Here is a 22,729-nt window from a genome sequence, read left to right on the forward strand (position 1 = left end):
ATCAAAAGTATACATATAGCACATTTTATACATAAAAATACAATGTAATGTTCTTTAGATAACCAGTGTAAGCACATAAAAATGTAGAGGAAATATTCATTTTTAATATTAATATTATGTAGATAACAATTAAAAACGGCTACTTTTTCTTTGTTACACCCTCCAACTGTTATGAGCCTCAAGTGTGCATCTCCAAGTCTTGTGGCCTTATTCTTAAACCAACTTGTGCCTACAGGCTCAGAAGAGGATCCTGATGAAGAGGGTCTTGGCCGCAGAGCAGTCACTGCACAGGTTTTGTTTTCCTAATAAATATTGAATACTCATCTGTGTGACAGCTACCATCTTAAGCCAATACTTTCGTTTTTAAGTTGCATTTTATATAGTGCTTTTCTAGCTGCAACAGCCACTCACAGCGCTTTACATTTCTGGTCAAACCTGAATTTCAGACATCTGTTATAATAGAACACAAGCTGTTTTCTGTACAATTGCTATCTATTTCGTATGCGTAAGGCCACTGAAATGTGATTTACAATGATTAACTTATTCACACGTGTATTACAAAAAGATTTGACATGGGCCGTTTGAGACTATTTACACACCCTTTCATTTTTCTCACTCTTCAACCCACTCCCTCTCTTCAGGAGAAGGAATATGTGAGGCAGGGTCGCGAGGCAATGTCCGTGGTGGAACAAATTCTGGCCCAGGAGGAAAACTGGAAGTTTGAAAAGCATAATGTAAGTCCCTGAGGGTTTATTTTGTTTTTTCTTTTTTTTTGGCAAGACACTTACTTCAGGGTTGGTGTCAGTTGAGTTGAAAATCATTCCATTCTGATAGTGCATTTTCTTCAAAATCTAAAATCGATAGTTTTTTTTGGGGGGGGGGCAAGCCCTAAAGGTGCATAGGAACCCTATTGGTGTTTCTTCTTTTATTTCTACTTCTACTTCTGTCACTGCTGGATTTTCCCCTGGTTCCCATTTTCAAACTCTTGAAATTTGGCAGCAGGTTGGTAGGCAGTCAGAGATTGACCATTCAAGCTGTCATTGACCAAGGCCTAGGTCAATGACAGCTTAGCTGGTGCTATAGTAACAAGAAGAATTTTTTTTTTGTAAATTTATTTCTGATTTTTCCCTTTTTTCTCCCAATTTAGTGGCCAATTGATCCCTATTTTAGTTCAAACATCCACCCTCGTACTGTATGCGTTCACCGACTGCATCTCTCCGGCCGGCAGTCTCGAAGGAGTCGCCTTGTCACGAATGTGGCGAGGAACCACTGCTTTTCCGACACACACAAAGACACATTCATGTGATGAACACAAGCCGACTCCGCCCCCCTCCCGCAGACAGTGTTGCCAATTATTGCTGCTTCATCGAGTCCGGCCATAGTCGGATCTGACGAGTCCGGGGCGCGAGCCCCGGTCCCCAGTGGGCAACTGCATCGACATAAAGCCGATGCTTAGACCGCTACACCACCGCGGACCCCCATAACAAGAAGAAATTTAACAATTTTCACATCCACCCCATGTGACCCAAGTGCTTTTTTTTTTACACATTTGCAGTAGGTCATGCTGAACATACCAAAAAATTGAATCAGTTCATCTGGACACAACGTTTATTGTGAGAAACGTTTCATCACTCATCTAAGTGACCTCTTCAGTCTCAACTGACTGCAGGTATCCCCACCCTTATAAACAATACAGTGGCATAATAAGTGAAAACAATGATTGATTTCATATGCAAATTGCCCTGAGCATTAGCATTACATTGGCCATGAGTACTATTCACAGAGGATTGGGGAATGGGTGCAATCACAGCATTGTAAGATGGTGACAGATGTAGCCCCCCCCCCGTTCACGATGGTCGTTCCCTCTTCACATAGATGGCCTCTTTGACTCCCCATTCAAACCAGCATTCCTCCCTATCAAGGATGTGCACATCCTCATCTTTGAAAGAGTGGCCACTGGCTCTAGATAAAGACTGTGGAGTCCTAGCCTGATGCGTTAGCTCTCGTGTGTTGTGCGATTCTCTTGGCCAATGTCTGTCTAGTTTCCCTGATGTACAAGTCATGGGAATCCTCCCAGCACTAAACAGCGTATATTGCTCTGTGTGTGCTGGGGGACCCGCTCTTTGGGGTGGACCAATTTCTGGTGCAGCGTGTTTTGAGGTTTGAAAGCAACTGAGATGTGATGGTTGGATGTCATTTCTCTCTCAATAAAAGTTGCGTCAAAGTGAGCTGATTCAACTTTCTGTGATTTTCTTATCTGGATTATTGAGCATGTATAAAGACATCATGCTGAACAGTTTTGCTCATAGAATGCTTTAAGGCCACCATATTGGATTTTCCACCATTTTGAATTTTTTGTTGAGCCTTCTTTTTTGCGCTCTTCCTAGGTTCGAGTTATTGTCTTTCTGAATTGCAAAGTAAATTTTGATATCTCGAAAGATGGCTCTGATTTTAGTGAATAACAATCAAAAAATGTATGGCCTTCAAGAAAAATGACTTTGTGACAGTTTGATTGCTATAATATTAATGTACAGATGTTTGAGGGTGCTGGTTAAGTTTATTTGAGAAGACATTACTGTATCACCTCATGTACTCACTACAAATGCCAGAAAATTATATCTCATGAATGGATTGATCAAATATCATTAAATTTGTTGCACATGCCATTGGGCTGTCCAAAATTTGGTTGAAATTACTTCCAGTGGGCCTGGCCTCTGACATATCAGCTTATATCTGAAACTTGCTGAGGTCACCAGACAACCAGTTGGAACATTAATACTGAACTTTGTACCAAGCGATCAATGTATGGCAGAATAGCAGATTTTAATCAAACTCCAACAGACATCAAATCAAGGGTCAATTTGAAGGAACATTTCGAGTTGTTCATTGGATAAGAGCTAATTTTGAGGCCGTCCCTCTAGAATTGAGGTCGTTCCACATAAAACCAAGCCAAACCGCCACAGTGAGGACTTCATTCTTTTATTTATAGAAGTAAATTGTGTTTTGAATAATCTTTGTGAGACATTACGGGCAGAGATGTCCGTAAAAGTCAAGCCCTGTCAATTGGTCTGATAAGTCCGCTGAAAAATGTAGAAACTCCAGTCCACTTTTGAAATACTCATTATGGCATAGTCAATTGCATACCATTTCATAATGAAAGATTTCATAGTTTATGAAATATATATTCATAGTTTATTATATATTTCGTAGTTTATGAATTATACGCTAGAAGATTATTGGTTCTATTTCGTACTTGCTCCACCGCGACCTGGACCAAAAATTATATCTCGGTATTTTTAGGCTGAATGGCGATACATGACATATATCTTGGTATTTTCTACGAAGTGGCCTAAATGTTCAGCTGCAAGTCAAAGCCACATGTGAGAATGTCACAAGCACTTCTATTAAAACAGATCAAACATCAAAATAAAATGTGAAGATGGTTTCCTTTCCTGTTTTGAAATATACAGCTGCACAATATATCAACATGTAAATGAAAATTATCTAAAATAAATAGCCTATATTAATTAAAAATAGCCCTATTTCTGAGAATGCAAACCACATTCCAAAATTGTCATTATGACCGATTTGGATTTTCAAAGTTTAGTAACTTTGTGGAAAAAAAGATACAGACCTGCCGCTCCATGAATTCCCCTAAAATTGCATGTAATTGCATTTAAAATTAGTTTTAGATCAATTGCTAAAAAAAAAATGTTACGATAGGAGCTACCTAAAATGACCGTCTACTACTACTTTTGGCTGTTCCCATTAGGGGTCGCCACAGTGGATCATCCTTTTCCATTTCTTCCTTTCTTCTGCATGTCACACCACATGTCACAGAGACACATGTGTCTCTGTCACATGTATCACACATGTCTCTGTCACACCAGCCACCTGCATGTCCTCCCTCACCACATCCATAAACCTCCTCTTTGGTCTTCCTCTTTTCCTCTCCCCTGGCAGCTCCATATTCAGCATCCTTCTCCCAATATACCCAGCATCTCTCCTCCACACATGTCCAAGCCATCTCAATCTTGCCTCTCTTGCTTTGTCTCCAAACGGTCCAACCTGAGCGGTCCCTCTAATATAATCATTCCTAATCCTGCCCTTCTTCGTCACTCCCAATGCAAATCTTAGCATCTTCAACTCTGCCACCTTCAGCTCTGCCTCCTGTCTTTTCGTCAGTGCCACTGTCTCCAAACCATATAACATAGCTGGTCTCACAACCATCTTGTAAACCTTCCCTTTAGCTCTTGCTGGTACCCTTCTGTTGCAAATCACTCCTGGCACTCTTCTCCACCCACTCCACCCTGCCTGCACTCTCTTCTTCACCTCTCTTCAGCATTCCCCGTTACTTTGGACAGTTGACCCCAAGTATTTAAACTCATACACCTTCGTCACCTCTACTCCTTGCATCCACACCATTCCATTGTCCTCCCTCTCATTCACTCATATGTATTCCATCTTGTTCCTACTGACTTTCATTCCTCTTTTGTCCAGTGCATATCTCCACCTCTCCAGGCTCTCCTCAACCTGCACCCTACACTTGCTACAGATCACGCTGTCATCTGCAAACATCATAATCCACAGAGACTCCTGCCTGATCTTGTCCGTCAACCTGTCCATCACCATTGCAAAAAAGAAAGGGCTCAGAGCCCGTCCTTGATGTAATCCCACCTAGGGTTGGGCCCCGGTACTCGGGGCTGAATGGCCCCGGGCTAATTTTTGGAAATACCGAGGTATTGATAAAGTGCGAGCTTAACGGTGCTGCTATCGGTACTTCACTTGAGCAGTCGCTTTTTTCGTATTTTTTCTCACTAGATAAAAGCAATCTTGCACATTTATCTCATCTCACCAACTCCACCAAATATCCGCTTTGCATATTATATATTTTCACTACTCTCCCACAATTTACGATCGTCTGTTTAAACGCGACTCACTCTGCCTGCCTGCAGCTGGGGCGGGGGCAGTTACACATAGTACACACACACGCGTGTGCGCGCGCAGCTCGCACAAAGGGCTCCAGTGACGGAGAAGCGATGGCGGAGAGAAAATGGTGAAAAGTTTGGCTCTATTTCACTAGAGCCGACAATGAAACAGCCCGTTGCCACAATTGTGATACTACGTAGTGTCAAATATGCGCGTTGTATATTAGGCTGTATGTCCGCTATTCTCCCAGAGAGGACGAGAGGTCTGTCTCTCAACGTGACTGCCTGCCTGCAGGCTGTGTGTGTGTGAGCAAGTGCGCTGAGGGCAGAGAGACGGGGCTCTGGGCAGTGAGTGACACACAAACAGATAAACACAGGCGCATGTGCTTGCGACGCTAGGAGGCTCCGTGTGACGTGATGGCAGAGAGAGCAAAACGTCCTAAAGTTTGGCTTTATTTCACTAGAGCTGACAAATGAAACGGCCCGTTGCCACAATAGTGATAAGCATTTTGCATGCAAGGGTGGCAACACCAGCAATCTTTCAGAGCACCTTGCCAAAGTGCACCATCTCTTCATTCGAGAGGACAAGTGTACGGTACCGATAAGAGTACCGTTAAAGTACCGAACCGATAAGCAGTACCGTTAAGAGTAGTAGTATCAATAAAACCCTTTAGGGGCCCAACCCTAATCCCACCTCTACCTTGAACCAATCTGTCATTCCAACCACACACCTCACCACTGTACCACTTCCCTTATACTTATCCTGCACCACACCTACATACCTCTCTGCAACTCCCGGCTTTCTCATACAATACCACACCTCCTCTCTCTGCACCCTGTGCTTTCTCTAAATCTGCCAAGGCACAATGTAACTCCTTCTGGCCTTCTCTATACTTCTCAATCAACATTCTCAAAGCAAACATCACATCTGTGGTGCTCTTTCGTGGCATGAAACCATACTGCTGCTCGTTAATCCTCACCTCTCCTCTTAACCTAGCTTCTATACTCTTTCCCATCTCTTCATGCTGTGGCTGATCAACTTTACACCTCTGTACAACTTTATACCTAAAACGACCATGAGCAGTCAAAATGGCCACTCATGGTCGCGCATCATGTCACTATATATGACGCATTTTGGTTGCACCATTTCCTTTGCGAAGTTCATTGCTCAGTTCTAAAAAAAAAAAAAAAACTAGTGTTTCTCCAGTGTAGAGAAATAGTCTACATTTGATTTTTGATTATTGCCAACATGTCTGGGTACAGACACCGTTTCAGATGCACCATGACTATCACCAATGCGTTGCAGTATTTACAGGTGTTGGTCAGTGGCCATTTTAAATTATTTGAAAAATAATATTAAAGTTGTTAAAATTTTAATTTTGATGTCCCTTAGTTTCTTTTTCTTTTTTTTTATTTTCCCCGATTTTTCTTCCCAATTTTACCTGTCCAATTACCCCACTCTTCCAAGTTGTCTGGGTTGCTGCTCCACCCCCTCTGCCGATCCGGGCAGGGCTGCAGACTACCACATGCCTCCTCCGATACATGTGGATCCGCTAGCCGCTTCTTTTCACTTGACAGTGAGGAGTTTCGCCAGTGGGACGTAGCGCGTGGGAGGTTCACGCTATTCCCCCCAGTCCCCCCCCCCCCAAACAGGTGCCCCGACCAACCAGAGGAGGTGCTAGTGCAGCGACCAGGACACATACCCACATCCAGCTTCCCACCCGCGGACACAGCCAATTGTGTCTGTAGGGATGCCTGACCAAGCCAGAGGTAACACGGGGATTTGACCTGGTGAACCTGTGTTGGTAGGCAATGGAATAGACCGCTAAGCTACCCAGATGCCCTGTTGTCATTTAGTTTCTTAACAGACATGCTAACATAGGTAATGCATTAAAATCTCAATTGTGTATTTATCTTGACAGAATATAGAGTTTAAAAACCGTCACAGTCGTTCTAGTAGTTTTTAAGTTCTTGTTGTTTTTTGGGACTGTTGCAATGTTTATTTTCAGTTCTTTTTTTTACATTTCACATTTTATAGGCCTTGTTATGTTTGTTAGATTAGAAATATGCGTTTTCAGTTTTGTTTTTCAGGTAATATGTACACTTTTTCAATTTTGCTATTCAAGTTCGACCATGTCTCTCTGAAGTTTAAATTGTTTAAAAATAGTATTATAGTTGTTGAAATGTTAATTTTGGTGTCAGTCGTTTCATAACAGACATACTAACACATGCAATGCATTAATATCTCAATTGGGTATTGATCTTGACAGAATATGGAGTTTAAAAACCGGCGGTCAGTTTGACCGCCCATGGTCGTTTTAGGTAGGAGTGAAATCCCGGTCGTTCTAGTGTTAAGAAACGGGTTATGTATTTTAACACAACATCAAAATATATCGATATAAACGGTATTGTCTCATCCTATATCTTGTTTGAAAATGTATCGATATAACGTAAAAAGTCGATGTACAGCCCAGCCCTAGTTCTACCCTCTAACAGACTTAGCTATTGTTTTACACCATCAAGGCACCATCGGGTGCCTTGGCACCTGAGAAAGATCTTTGAACTCACCGCCCAGTAAGGTGGTTGGGGCCATACAGTGCTCACCCCTCATAAAACCCCTGTGTCTCCGCTGCTTGTCTCCCTTTTTCAGTCAGCCCCTGAACTACACATCTTCAAGTTCAAGTTCAACTTTATTATCATGTGTGTTGGACTACAATAAAATTCTTATGCTCTGGCCCTCTCTGCTTTAACACAAAGGACACAAAGACAAAGGACAAAAACATATACCTACATAGACTACATAGAGTTCATACATTATATACACAAAATAGAAAATACACGATAACACAGTAATATAAGGTCCATATGGGTGTGTCAGCTGTTCAGCAACCTGACTGCCTGTGGAAAGAAACTGTTACCGAGATGTGATGTGATGCTCCAGTAATGTTTTTTAGATGGAAGGAGCGAGAACAGAACATGAGTGGGGTGGCTGGTGTCCTTAATATGAAGTTGTGGTTGTTCCATGCCAATGATTTTTGCTGTTGTCTTTACAGTCTTTTGAAGCAGTCTACAGTCCTGAGCAATCAGGTTGCCAAACCACACTGTGATGCCTGTCAAGTAGGGCTGTCAATGAATATTCCAAATTCGAATATATATAGCTGAATTGTAAAAAAACAACAAAAAAAAACAAGGAAAAATAAAATTAATATTCGTTTGTGGGGGAAAAAAAAAAAGCACTACCGCGGTTGTCTGCCTCGTGAATTCTCGCGAGAGCCTTGGCCACTGCACTGAATACGCTGCATGGCAGACAGGAGTCACACAACGTCACTTTCGTTGGTTGAGAATGAAATTTAGGTCAAGCTGAAACAAGCGAATAATTCAACAACAACCACGTGGTAAAGATGGCAGAGAGTTCATAACCCAACTCGGCCGCAGAGAGAGTGATTTTTCACTCCGAACAATCTAAAGTGTTTTGGGAGTTCTAGCCTCAAGAATGTAAGAGCCCTCTTTTCTGTTTTTAATAGCACTTTATTGTAAATTATCCCTCAGGGTAAAACTTCTTTGTCACATTTCTCGGAATTGTGTGTCTTAATTTTATTTAAACAAAAATTGTATTATGTCTGTAGAAAACAGACATCTACCTACACAATGTTTCAGTTAAGTGCTTTACTGGCAAAAAAAAGCAACACACAAAATAAATTCAATGAACATAATGCATACTATTGTACAAATGTACAATGTACTCTTATGTCTTAACAAAATTGCATTATTTGATTCAATAATAAATGTACAATTTTAGGATTTAGGCCATGTGTCCCTGGTACCCTGGCGAAACTGCTCAGGAAAACCACCACAATTTCGGTGTGATCGGAGGAGGGAGAAATACAGAGGCACTGCCTGAGTGGTTCTCCCTTCTCTGGTTGTCAGAATATGAAAAAAACAAAACAAAACAGTATCATTCATAAAAAAATGCATCATTTCCATCTAAAATACAGAATGATTCCGTATTTTAAGGGACGGTTGGCAGTGTAAACAAGCATGAGACTGTCCAGACCCACGGCGCACCCGCCAAGTGTGAAGTCGGCTGAGTGTACGGTCCCCGAGAAAATCGAAGGACAGACAGGGAATCCTTCCATTTTAGTTTGATAATTATTATTCCGAGGAATTTTGGAATGTATATAGTTGATATAGCGTCAAAGATTAAGAGCGCGTGTTCAGACTAAGAAAGTGTTTAGACTAAGAAAGTGTTTTTGACCACTGTTACTGGCGCGTCTCATGGAACAGCAACACTTCCATTTTATAAAATGTATCAATCCCCACAAACCCGCGTGTATTTTTACACTTCAAGTCTATTTGTGTCATGTTAAGTAGAGTGTAATTTGCACAGAGATCTGTTTAATTACACGAACATCCCGAGTATATGTGTTGTGAACTTATTAAATGTATCTACACTGACTGATCAAGGCTCCCAGTCTGTCTGTGGGCTTGCCTGTTTCACTACAGACACAATCCCCTCACTTGCTACATTGGGCATGGAAATAAAATCGATGAATCAATATATACAAACGCTGTTTATTTCTTCTTATTTCTCAATCAACTTAAGTTCCCTTGAAAAGGGAAATTAAGTTGATTGAGAGCCAGACTTCTGAAAAATTGATCACACAGTTTAGTGCTCCATGTCCAGATTGGTATTCTTAATTGCCCTTCCACTATAGAGTGTGTTAATCTTGTCTCGGTGCCGCCGATGAATATCTTAGATCCCTCCTCAAGTGTAAAATGTGAATTAATTTTAATGTTGCAGTGATACGTGTGATGACATGAGGGCTGATTGACTCGCCAGGACTTTAAAGTCGGTCATTTAAAGGGCTCAGGCACACACGCTCTCTTAAAACATGACTACGCTGCCAAATTGCCCCAAAATTCTCATACAAACACACAATCTAAACCCCCCCCCTCTCTCTCACACACACACACACAAAGACACACACACACACAAACAAATACGCATCTTAATAACCAACTCACATATCTTTGCGTGGTCTGGCGTCTCTCATGTGGGTCATCTAGCATATTGACTGACAGATCTGAGATGGACACGGCTGCAGATGCCGTGAGTGTGACCAGGAGCACAAGCATGCCCTCGCCTTCCTCCATTATCAGGTCCAGCTTGTGAGTGTGTTCTTTACTAAGTTGTGACCTGGCCATCAAGAACTGTATCGGTGATCTGATTGTCTTTTTTCCCCCCCTGTAACTGTATTTGGATAGGCGGCACGGTGGCGCAGTGGTTAGCGGGGTCGCCTCACCGCAAGAAGGTCCTGGGTTCGAACCCTGGGGTAGTCCAACCTTGGGGGTCATCCTGGGTTGTCCTCTGTGTGGAGTTTGCATAGTCTTCCTGTGTCTGTGTGGGTTTCCTCCCGGTGTTCTGGTTTCCTCCCACAGTCCAAAGACATGTAGGTCAGGTGACTCGGCCATTCTAAATTGTCCCTAGGTGTGTGTGTGTGTGTGTGTGTGTGTGTGTGTGTGTGTGTTTGAACCCTGTGATGGTCTGGCGGCCTGTCCAGGGTGTCTCCCTGCCTGCCCCCCAATGACTGCTGGGATAGGCTCCAGCATCCCCGTGAAACAGAGTAAGGATAAGCAGTTTGAATAATGAATGTATTGGAATACAGTTATATTTTTCGCGTCCTGATTATGCAACACCCATTACTGTATCCCACTACTCCCTAAGCCTGCCAGTAACAATGAGTGGGTAACCATGTCCGAACATCTTGTTGCACATTTGAGCTTGGCTTGAAGTCCAACTGTCTGTGTCCTCCAATGAAGCTACATGCATTTCTGCTTTGGGAGACGGCGACATTGCCATTGCATGATGTTATACTCTGGGAGCAGTTTTTGTTGGCATGTGCCTTGAAGAGACAGTTGCATTTCGACTTATACCATCTGGATAGAATGCACTCAGACCAACTGCTGAAGTGGTTTACGCGATCGGATGCCGTTCTGTTCTTAATGCATCTTTTTAAGTAAAACAAAATCCCATATGCATGCATAGTGTTGAAGTGCCACTTGAGACTGTCTGCTTTGCAGACAGCTACAGTCTGCATGCATATCAAGTATGTCGGTTCGGCATTGGCGTGGTTCAGTAAAATAAAACAAAACTGATCAGTCCAGTCAGATTTGAACTGACGGTTTTCCTGGTCGACTTTCCGCTTTTTCGCGCAGGCCAAGTTCTTGTTTTAGGACAGTTATTGATTATCTGTGACTTAGCTGGTGAGCGGCTCTGTTTAGTCAAGAACCGTAGAGAGTGCGGAGTATGTCTTACGTCGACACTCACTCTACGGCATAGGTCAAGTGTACGGTGTGGGGTGAGGTCAAAATAAAGTAGAGCAGCACGCACTTTATTTCACATGTTATGACAAAGTGCGTTAGTGCCAATGGGTCAGCGCGGGCCAGACATTTGACTCTCGTGGGCTGGGCCTGGCCTGCAGGCCGCTTATTGGAGTTCAGGGGTCTACACTTTTAAATGTCATTATACAGTCACTGTAATGTATGGAAGCTCCTACTGTGATGGTACCGCGAACACACCAGTACAGCTGACACGGGATTTGGGATATGTGACGTTAACAGGAAGTCTGTTGCTCTGTTCGTTTAAAACGTGGTCAAGCAGCTTATTAAAGGGTCCAAAAAGTTGGGACTTGGTGTTGAGTTGTTTTTCTTATTAGTTAGATGTCAGACACATCACAATCACAACAACAAATAGCGCCAAATATCTTTAAAATTAGTGTTGGATATCTGTCAAGATTTGTTTACATTACATTACAGTCATTTAGCCGACACTTCTATCCAAAGCAACTTAAAATGAGTGCATTTAACATAGGAAATTAGGAGAACTACTAGTCATCAGAGGTCATAAGTGCATCTAAACAAGCAACTAAGAGCAAAACCAGTGCTAAAGTAAAAGCTCAAGAAAGATTTTTTTTTTTTAAATGAGTGAATACAATAAGTGCTAAGAACAAGTAACGGGGTAGTAGTTCTTGAAGAGGTGAGTTTTCAACCTCCGCTGAAAGATGGGCAACGACTCCGCTGTCCTGACATCAGTGGGGAGTTCATTCCACCACTGTGGGGCCAGGACAGAAAAGAGCCGTGACCGGGTCGATCGGCAGCAGGGGCCTCTGAGCGACGGGACAACCAGTCGTCCCGAGGCAGCAGAGCGAAGTGGTCGGGCGGGGGTGTAGGGCTTGACCATGGCCTGGAGATAGGAAGAAGCTGTTCCTTTCACTGCCCTGTAGGCTAGCACCAGAGTCTTAAACTGGATGCGAGCAGCTACTGGGAGCCAGTGTAGGGACATGAGAAGGGGAGTTGTGTGGGAGAACTTAGGGAGGTTGAACACCAGATGAGCTGCAGCTTTCTGAACAAGCTCCAGAGGTCTGATGGCCGACGCCGGGGCGCCAGCAAGGAGGGAGTTGCCGTAGTCCAGTTGGGAGATGACCAGAGCCTGGATGAGCACCTGTGCCATCTCGTCGGTGAGGAATGGGCGAATCCTCCTGATGTTATAGAGGAGAAATCTGCAGGAGTGAGCAACTGATGCAACATTTGCAGCAAGACTTTTCTACAATTAGACTTCACTTTGATGGTTAATGCAGTCATTGACATTTTGATAGGCTATATGGTTGTTTTTTCACTATGAGATGGATAGCCTAATTAGTATTAGACATATCAATAGACTACAATTTATTTTCATTTTTATGGTATTTAAATGTCACAAGTTGTTCATTTACAAATGTGATTATATTTTATTTAATTTTGATGTGACAAATTCATCGAAAAGTTATTAACAGCCTACCTTGTTTTATTCCATGTGTTTTTATTATTTACAAATGAAATTATTTCCTTTAAAAACAAGATTTGGTCTTCAAAAAGTATTTCTCCCCAAAAATGAGTCTTGTGAGGGAGGGGGGGGGGCTTATAATCAGGGTTGTCTTATATTCGGGTCAATACGGTACTTCTCTTAGGTTTGGTTGTGTGTGTCATCAGTGTTGACCCTGCCCGCTGCCGTGAAATGACGTGAACTACACTGCATACCACAATTTCTACATTTGTGCCAGATCCCCGTAATTGCTGCTTGCAGATATCTTTTGGACTTATTATTCTATAACTGAGATTGACTTCACTATTGTTGAATAAACTAATGTTTCCAGAACTTGGGTTCAGAATTAGTAGAATTGAAAATAAAGTGACTGCAAATCTGGTTCGTCGAGACATGGTTGTCGCAAAATCCACAATATTTTTGATACTAATAGTGTTTATTTTTTCATCAGGACGTAGGAGACTCTGTGTACACTTTGGAAATTCCGTTCCATGGAAAGACCTTCATTCTTAAGGTATGGTATCCCCTTTCTGAATTAATTTCAAATCTGGTTGTTGTAAAGATTTAAACTGTGTGCCAGATTTGTAATCTTAAGTGTGTCCCTTTTTGCAACATTGTTTTATATCACAGTTAGAGACAATATGTGGCATACAATTGCTTCAGAAAATATTCACCCCAAGGGGTGTCCGGGTGGTATAGCGATCTATTCCGTTGCCCCCCAACACGGGGATCACTGGTTTGAATTCCTGTGTTACCCTCGGCTTGGTCGGGCGTCCCTACAGACGTAATTGACTGTGTCTTCGGGTGGGAAGCCGGATGTGGGTATATGCCCTGGTCGCTGCACTAGCGCCTCCTCTGGTCGGTCAGGATGCCTGTTGGGGGGGGGGGGACTGGGGGGAATAGCGTGATCCTCCCACACGCTACAGCCCCCTTTCGAAACTGCTCACTGTCAGGTGAAAAGAAGCGGCTGGTGACTCCACATGTATCGGAGGAGGCATTTGGTAGTCTGTAGCCCTCCCCGGATCGGCAGAGGGGATGGAGCAGCGACCAGGACAGTTCAGAAGAGTGGGGTAATTGGCCGGATACAATTGGAGAGGGGAAAAAAAAAACGGAGGAAAAAATTCAAAACATGAAAATTACTAAATTGATAAGTATCTAACCCTCTGTATTAACTTAAATTTGGCCAGGTCTATCCAATTTAGGAGAGGGACCACATTAAATACTTTAATGAGGTCCATCTGTGTTTTATTTCATGATTGCACAATAAATATCACCCACTTGGTTAAGTCTCACAGCTGAAACAGTAGCTCACATCTTCTTTCCTCCTGTCATGAAGACCAAGGAACTGCCTGCTGAACTTGGAGATGAAGTTGTTAGGAAGCTAAGGGTGGATAAGGTTATGGAAAGATTGCCAAAGCTGTAAACCTTCCTTGAAGAATTTGAAAGTCATTTGTAACAGAATAGATGAATAATGCCAGCCAGCACAATATATCGAACATTTACCTTCATTGCGATATCAACATGCGCGGTATACGTATCGCAAAAGACTGCTTGAACTGCGATAAATGGTATATGCATGTGCCGTACATTCACACGCTGCACACTACAAGGCGTTTGTGTTGACTTTGCTTCCCCCTTCTGGAAAAAAAGGCGGTAGTGTCACTTGGCCGATTCCGCCTCCGTAACAAATTATAATGGGAAAAAATTAAATTCTAACATTAGTTACTCACTTTGCAAAACTGGTAAGACATCAGTTTCATATTGAGACTGTTACGTAATCATTTATAATATAAACGCCTAGTAGCTGCTTTAAATAGGCCTAGATGTTCTGTTAAAGTGATGAAGAAACTGTATTGCCATGCAACGAAGTTGGTGGTATTTGTTCATTGTGAATATAGCGGCTGTAGCCAGGTGCATTTTTTTCCCAATAAAACCATGTTGCTGGAATGGAAATAATGCATTTCATTTTTTTTCAGTGTGCATAGGCAGTTCATTGTCTGTGGTCTGTGTTAGCAGCAAACCTAAAGCAGAAAGACATTTAAACTGTATATGTCAATATTTGTTTATTTATCCCAAGTCATATCGTCATCACAATATTCAACAGCGTTATCTCATATCAGATGTTTTCCTAATATCGTGCAGCCCTAGACCAAATCAGGCTGTCCTACCAAACTGAGCTACCAGACCAAAAGTGCTACTGCCAAATAAGTTGCCAAGAGACCAGCTACAATGTTGACAGAGTTGTAGAGCCTATTGGCTAAAGTGGGATAAACAGTTTAGAGATCATCAGTCTCTTTAGCACTTCATCGTCTCTTTAGCTTTTCCCAGCTTTTATCTGTTTTGGAGAGTTGCTAGAAGCAAGCCACTTCTGAGAAAGGCGAACATTAAGTCATGCCAGGATTTTGCTAGAAGCCATGTGACAAAATCTGAGACCTTCTGGATAAGAGATTTTGTGGTTTGATGAAACTGAAGTCGAGATCTTTGTGGTATGACCCGAAAACTGCTGTCCATAAACATTCTCCATCTAATCTGAGAGAGTTGGATAAAATTTGGAATGGGGAAAAATTCCAAAACTGCAAGATTCATGCAGACGTGCCCGAAAAGACATCTGTAAAAGTGTTCACTCTGGGGATGAATGCTTTTGCACATGAGAAATTTATTTGTACATAAGAAATATTTCATGTATTTACTGTGGTAGTGAAGAGAGAGTCAATTATTCATTCATTCATTATATCAGTGTAACGGGAACAAAATGTTAATGTTCACAGGTGGTGAATACAGTACAACCTGTCAGTTTATTTCTGGCACAGTTTGGGATTTTTTTTTATTTGCAGGACGGGTTGAACTAACTGCACAAATAAGGCAAATGCTTGCAGAAGCAGAGGGTTTTTATGAATTATAGGTGAGCTGAATTGTTATTGTTGGGACTGTAGTCAGTGATAGTAATGAAACTGACTTTCATTATAAGAATAGTTTCAAGATTATCAGTTTAAAGGGCTGCCTCCCAATAATCAAAGTGCCCTTTTAAAAGACTTAGTGACACACATATTGTCTGGTCCAGGGCGCGACATCAAATTTATGAGCACATGGCCAAAGCATAGCCACAGCCACCACATGTTGGTTTTACCCTTGGACACAGTTCTGCTGTGTTCCAGTGTGGAATGCAGGGCTTGCTTCTCTACCCGTTTAGAGCAACAATCCCCAGAAAAGAGTGGTTTCTCCTCACCAACACAGGGCTCCAGATGGCGACTTAAAATGGTTTCCAAGGCGACTAACTTTTTTATTTGGCGACCATTTTTTTTCCTGCCAGTCGCCAGTGGCCACCATTACTCACAAGCAAAAAAAAGAAAAGATAAGAAATGGCCATACGTTTTGTTTGTGTACTGAACTCTCATCTCCTCTTGCGCCTGCATCTACCTGTTGCGTGAACCCCTGTATGGTTTCCGATACGTAAACTTGTCTGCACTCCTGTGCTGTGGTGGTTGAAGTATCGGCAGTACAGATGAAAAGAAACAGTGGTTTGTAGTGGTTATGGGGATACATAATTCCCCTTATTGAGCTAGTAGGAACATTGGTTTACAGCTGCTGTTTTCTCAGTTCGGGTTTGCAGTGATACACTTCGGCTGCGGGGGCTTTTGTTGTTGTAATGGTGGAAGGAATAAATGGTGCATGTTGTGTAGCCGAAAGAGAAAGTTGTCACGACTCCTGCTTGAGCCCCTCTACACTGGTGACCCCGACGTTTGTCTCTTGTAGTTATCAGAGACAATCTTTTGAACGAACATGGTTGACGAAATCAACGCGGTTTCTCTCAAATTGCCAGAGTTCTGGGAGTCATCGGCAACGACATGGTTCGCCCAGGCGGAAGCGCAGTTTGCTATCCGCAAAATAACAGACGACGCTACTAAATACTACTACGTGGTATCGCCGCTCGGGTGTTCGACTGCAACTAGAGTGGTGAGTCTCCTTACAAATCCTCCGGCGGCAGACAAATACAAGGGGGTCAAAGATCACCTCTTGAAGATTTTTGAACTTTCCGACGCTGAGAGGGCCCACCGTCTCTTTTCTCTGCAAGGCTTGGGCGACAGCAAGCCATCCAAGCTCATGGACACAATGCTGAATCTGCTGGGACTGGTGCACACACCTGATTTCCTCTTGTCCAACTGTTTCTGCAACAACTGCCTGCTCAGGTGCGGGCCGCTTTGGCTAACACCAGCATTACCGATTGCCACAAGCTAGCTGAAGAAGCTGACAAGTTCTTCCTGGCCAGCCAACAGCAGCACTGCACGTCCGTGCTCACCCCTGCCCACCCCCACACGCCACCACCTGGTGACTCAATGGTGGTCGCCGCGGCAACCCCCGGTCGGCGACAGGAGCCCGGCCTGTGTTGTTACCATGCAAAGTTCGGGGCCAAGGCGAAAAAGTGCAACTCCCCGTGCAATTTCAGCTCGTCGGGAAACCCCAAGGCCGGCGCTCACTAGTGGCCATGGGCGTCGGCGTGGAGGACAACAGGCTACTTTTCCTGCAAGACTTCATCTCGGGGCGGCGTTTCCTATGCGACACTGGGGCGCAGAGGAGTGTCGTACCTGCATCGAGGGTGGACGCCCTGTCGGGCGCTCATGGCCCTCCCATGGAAGCTGCTAATGGCAGCTCTATCCGTACGTATGGCACGAGGCACATTGACATGTGTTTTAACGGACAGCGGTTCAGCTGGGATTTTGTCACCGCCGACGTGGCATTTCCCCCCCTCGGTTCAGATTTCCTTTGTGCTCATGGGCTGCTGCTGGACGTCAGGAATCGACGCCTGATTGACGCCGTCACCTTCGCTTCACACGCGTGTGCACTCAGTGATACAGGCTCCGTCAGGCTGTCCAGCATGCTCTCCAACGAGGACGTGTTTCTCCATCTTTTCTCTGAGTTCCCTGACCTCACTCAGCCCACATTCTCGTCATCTACGACCAAACGTGGGGTTGAGCACCACATCGTCACCACTGGCCCGCCGGTGCATGCCCGAGCTCGGCGCCTCGACCCAACCAAGCTCTCTGTCGCCAAGGCGGAGTTTGAGAACATGGAGCGCCTCGGCATCATCCGCCGCTCCAGCAGCCCGTGGGCTTCACCCCTCCGCATAGTGCCTAAGCCTGGCGGTGGGTGGCGTCCATGTGGTGACTACCGTCGGCTCAATGACACAACAACACCGGACCGCTACCCGGTCCCTCACATCCAAGATTTCTCCGCCCACCTGGCTGGGAAAGTGATCTTTTCCAAGGTGGACCTCGTCCGTGGATACCACCAGGTGCCCGTCCGTCCCGCTGATTTCCCCAAAACGGCCGTGACAACTCGGTTCGGACTGTTCGAGTTTCTGCGCATGCCGTTTGGGCTCAAGAACGCCGTGCAGTCCTTCCAACGCCTCATGGACTCAGTGTTGCGGGACCTGCCTTTCCTCTTTGTGTACCTGGATGACATCCTGGTCGCTAGCACCTCCGTGTCCGAGCACTTGTCCCACCTCAGAGCCCTTTTCGAGAGGCTCAGCCTGCACGGGTTGATAGTTAACCCGGCCAAATGCCAGTTTGGTCTGAGCACCATTGACTTCCTGGGCCACCGGGTCACCAAGGACGGGGCGGCCCCCCTTCCAGCTAAGGTGAAGGCCGTCGCAGACTTTCCATGCCCACACACAGCCCAGTCCCTCCGGGAGTTCATTGGCATGGTGTCCTTCTACCACAGGTTCATCCCCCGGGCTGCCGATCTCCTCCGCCCCCTATATGAGGCTCTGAAGGGCACAGCCCCCAAACACGCCGTGGACTGGTCTGCAGAGAGGGACAAGGCTTTTAAGGATGTGAAGGCCGCCCTGGCTGACGCGGCGATGCTGGCACACCCTGTGTCTGGAGCGCCCATCGCCATCACGACGGATGCTTCGGACTACGCTGTCGGCACGGTTTACGAGCAGTGGGTGAGCGGCGCGTGGCAGCCGCTTGCCTTCTTCAGCCGGCAGTTGAACCTGAGAGAGCGCAAATACAGCACCTTTGATCGTGAGCTGCATGGCCTTTTCCTCGCTGTTAGGCACTTTCGTTTCCTACTGGAGGGCCGTCAGTTCACGGCTTTCGTCGATCACAAACTGCTGGTGTTCGCGATGACCAAGGTGGCAGAGCCGTGGTCAGCCCGCCAGCAGCGACAGTTGGCCTACATCTCAGAGTTTACCACCGACGTGAGGCATGTCGCTGGGAAGTCCAACCCGGTCGCCGACTGTCTCTCCTGGGCCATCGCGGGTGCCGCCCATTTGGGACTAAACTACAGCCAGATGGTGGCTGACCAGGCCGCCGACCCAGGAGTGCAGGCATGCAGGACCGCCGTCACAGGGCTGCAGTTGGAGGATGTGGCTTTCGACGACGCCAGCGCCACACTCCTGTGCGACGTCTCTACGGGTCAGCCCCGACCCGTCGTTCCAACTGCTTGGAGGCGGCGGGTTTTCGACGCGGTCCATGGGCTGTCTCACCCTGGCAGAAAGCCTTCACAGAGGTTGGTGGCGGCAAAGTTTGTCCGGCATGAACTCAAAAAGGATGTGAGGGACTGGGCTGACACCTGTGTGGAGTGCCAACGCTCCAAAGTGCTCCGGCACATCAAAGTGCCCCTGATACCTTTCACGGTACCTGAGAGGAGGTTCGACCACGTGAATGTGGACCTGGTAGGCCCCCTACCCCGCTCCCGTGGTTTCACATACCTGCTCACCATGGTCGACAGGACCACGCGATGGCCAGAGGCCGTCCCGCTTTCGTCCACGACAGCGCCTGAGGTTGCCCGAGCATTCATCGGAGCCTGGGTTGCCCGCTTTGGCACCTCATCTGACCTCTCCTCGGACAGAGGGCCGCAATTCACGTCAGCGCTCTGGGAGGAGATCGCCGCGGGTTTAGGGGTGAAGCTCCATCGCACCACAGCGTATCACCCTCAAGCGAATGGATTGGTCGAGAGGTTCCATCGCTCGATGAAGGCCGCATTGCGGGCTACCCTCAAGGACGACCGCTGGGTCGACAAACTGCCTTGGGTCATGCTTGGGCTCAGGACGGCTCCCAAGGGGGACCTCCAGTCCTCATCCGCCGAACTGGTCTACGGACAGCCACTTCGGGCCCCGGGGGATTTCCTTCCCACCGCCACAGCTCCCTGGTCCGCCAGCTGCCAACGGACTGCGCTGCAGGAGGAAGCCAGGGCTTTTGCACCGGTCCCCACTTCTCAGCATTGCAGCTCTCAGTCCTATGTCCCCACGGAGCTGCGGTCGGCGGAGTATGTTTTCATCCGTCACGACGCACACCGCGGTCCCCTGCAGCCACCCTACGACGGCCCATTTCAGGTACGGGACACTGGAGATAAGCACTTTGTGGTGGCGGTTGGCAGCAGGCTGGAGCGGGTTTCTGTGGACCGCCTCAAGCCTGCTCACCTGGACTTAGACCGCCCTGTTGGTCTGACCCTGCCCCCACGGCGGGGGCGCCCCCCGGCCCTGCCCACCTCCCCCGGCAAGCCGCCCCCTGCTTCCCCAGCCCCTCCCTTTCCCCGGTCCAGCTGTGAGGACTCTGCTGCTTTGCCTGCGGTTAACCAGCCCCCAGCTCCTGTTCAGAGGAGCCGTTGGGGCAGAGAGATCCGCCCCCCTCGCCACACTGACTTTTCGTATTAAGGCGAATTCTGGGGGGACGTGTGTAGTGGTTATGGGGATACATAATTCCCCTTATTGAGCTAGTAGGAACATTGGTTTACAGCTGCTGTTTTCTCAGTTCGGGTTTGCAGTGATACACTTCCGCTGCGGGGGCTTTTGTTGTTGTTGTAATGGTGGAAGGAATAAATGGTGCACGATGTGTAGCCGAAAGAGAAAGTTGTCACGACTCCTGCTTGAGCCCCTCTACAGGTTGAAGATAGTTTAACGTCACGTTTATCGGGTTAAAAATTTGAAGTGTTAACTTTGTGAACGGTGTTTCATTTAGTTCAATGTAGTCTGAATTTAGAAGTTAGATGTAGCCAACTGCATAGTTAGCTAACATAAGCCAACTGGCAAGAAAACAAAATGCACAAATGAAAAACATCAGACTTTTTTCTCACTCCCTGGCTGTCCAAACCCAGCGTCCTCTACATCAGATGCCAACGATGTCGAGACCAACTTGACCAGTGAAAGATCTCAAGTGACATTTGAGTCATCCCAGCCCAATTCAGTCAGTGTGCGGTCCTTTACAGATGATGATAGCCAAGCGCAGCGAGTGGAGTCTTCCTCTCCTGTCCCTGCAGCTCCCATCTCTACAAGACAGTTTAAATCAGCTTGGCTACAAGAGTTCGCCTGGTTACGTTACGGCAAGGGGAAAATGTACTGCACATTTTGTGCTCAAGTAGGGCAAGAGATTGCTGGTAAAACAGAGTTCATTACCGGTTTGAGTCATTTTAAAAAAGAAACCGTGAAGGAGCATGGTGACAGTAAAGAACATAAGAACGCTAGGGGTTGTGTCATTGCTCAGTCTGCCTCTTGTGCCACCCCAATAGTGAAAGCAGTGCAGCGTGCTAGTGATAAAGTCGCAGAAAAAGAGACGAGGGAATTGAAAATAAAATTCAACGCAGCCTACATGATTGCAGTGGAAGAAATAACATTCACAAAGTATATCTCTGAGATTCTATTGATGAAGAAGAATGGCATGGATGTGTTGAAGACATATGATAGTGATAGTAATACAGCATATGCAGAGTTTGTAGGCTGCATTGCAGGTGAATTGAAAAGCAGTGTGCTGAAGGAGGCTTTGAAGGCAAATTACATCTCTGTTATAACTGATTGTGGAACAGATGTCTGAGGAAAAGACAGTGTTATTGTAACCTGTAGGCACTTATCTGATGGAACAGCTGTGACCCGTCTGGTAGGGTTGGCCGAACTTGATCACAGTCATGCAGAAGGAACCTTAAATACTATGAAGTCACTGCTTGAAAATGTAGATCCACCCAATCCAAACTGATGGGTACACAAAATGAGTGCTTTTGGAGCAGATGGTGCAGGCGTTAGCATGGGTGCAACAGGGGGAATAGGGGCTTATTATAATTTAGGGTTAGGGTTAGACTTCACTGGCTGGCCAAGTGACACTGACATGGTGGTGGTGGTGGGAGATATGGACTCTTGAGCCTGAATAAGCAGGAAACAACTAGCTGTACACAGGTGAAGAAAAAAGTGAAGAAAAAAAGAAGACTGGACATTTAAGTATTTATGGTTATATGATTGCAGTATATTGAACATTGCACATATTGTGTATGTATCAAAAAGACATGCATGGTAGGGTTAATACTCTTGTCTGTGCCCCTGACCGAGGCATGGCAAGATGAAAAGGAGTTGGTCCCCGGGCGCTGCACGGCGGCTGCCCACTGCTCCCTAGCTACACAGCTAGGATGGGTTAAATGCAGAAGAGAATTTCTCCGCGGGGATGAATAAAGTAATAAAATAAAATAAAAAATAAAGAATTACATTATGTTGACCAGCGTTTCCCAGACCTCTCGTGAAAGACCATTTGTCCTGCATGTTTTAGATCTTCCCCTGCTCCAACGCTGCTGAGTCACATGATCAACTCCTTATGAACTCCTGAAGCTGCTTTATAACAAGCTGGTCATTTAAATCAGCAGTGTTGCAGGACGAGATCTAAAACATGCAGGACAAGTGGTCCTCCAGGAGAGGTTTGGGAAATGCTGGTGTAGACTATGGAAGGCAGAGCAAACAAAGGCAGACAGTACAGAGGGGAAAGAAAAGGCAATGTGAGGAAGCCCTTTAACAGTGTAGCGTATGACATCACTATATTTTGGCTCCTGAAATTTGATTTGGCTCCTAAATATTTTGGGTTTAGATTATTTTTAAAAAAAAAAAAAATTTTGCCTGGAGCCCTGCGACAATCTTTGCTCTACGGTGAATTCATAAAGCTTTCACCATCCATTTTATTTCTCG

At 45.5% G+C, this 22,729-nt stretch overlaps 1 protein-coding gene across 2 annotated transcripts in view; it reads left to right on the forward strand.

Annotated features, from left to right (window-relative positions):
• Window positions 1–22,729, forward strand: part of stard3 (StAR-related lipid transfer (START) domain containing 3) — a 43,795-nt gene that overhangs the window by 12,342 nt on the left and 8,724 nt on the right. For both annotated transcript variants that reach the window (XR_008810839.1, XM_056287878.1), the window contains exons 8-10: window positions 236–291; window positions 642–734; window positions 13,241–13,303. Coding sequence is in view for 1 of the 2 variants with exons in the window: in XM_056287878.1 (XP_056143853.1) it covers window positions 236–291; window positions 642–734; window positions 13,241–13,303 (212 nt within the window). In the remaining variant the exon portion in view is untranslated. The remainder of the gene's footprint in view (window positions 1–235; window positions 292–641; window positions 735–13,240; window positions 13,304–22,729) is intronic.

The sequence above is a fragment of the Lampris incognitus genome, chromosome 10 (assembly GCF_029633865.1).
Source record: "Lampris incognitus isolate fLamInc1 chromosome 10, fLamInc1.hap2, whole genome shotgun sequence".
Taxonomy (NCBI): Eukaryota; Metazoa; Chordata; class Actinopteri; order Lampriformes; family Lampridae; genus Lampris; species Lampris incognitus.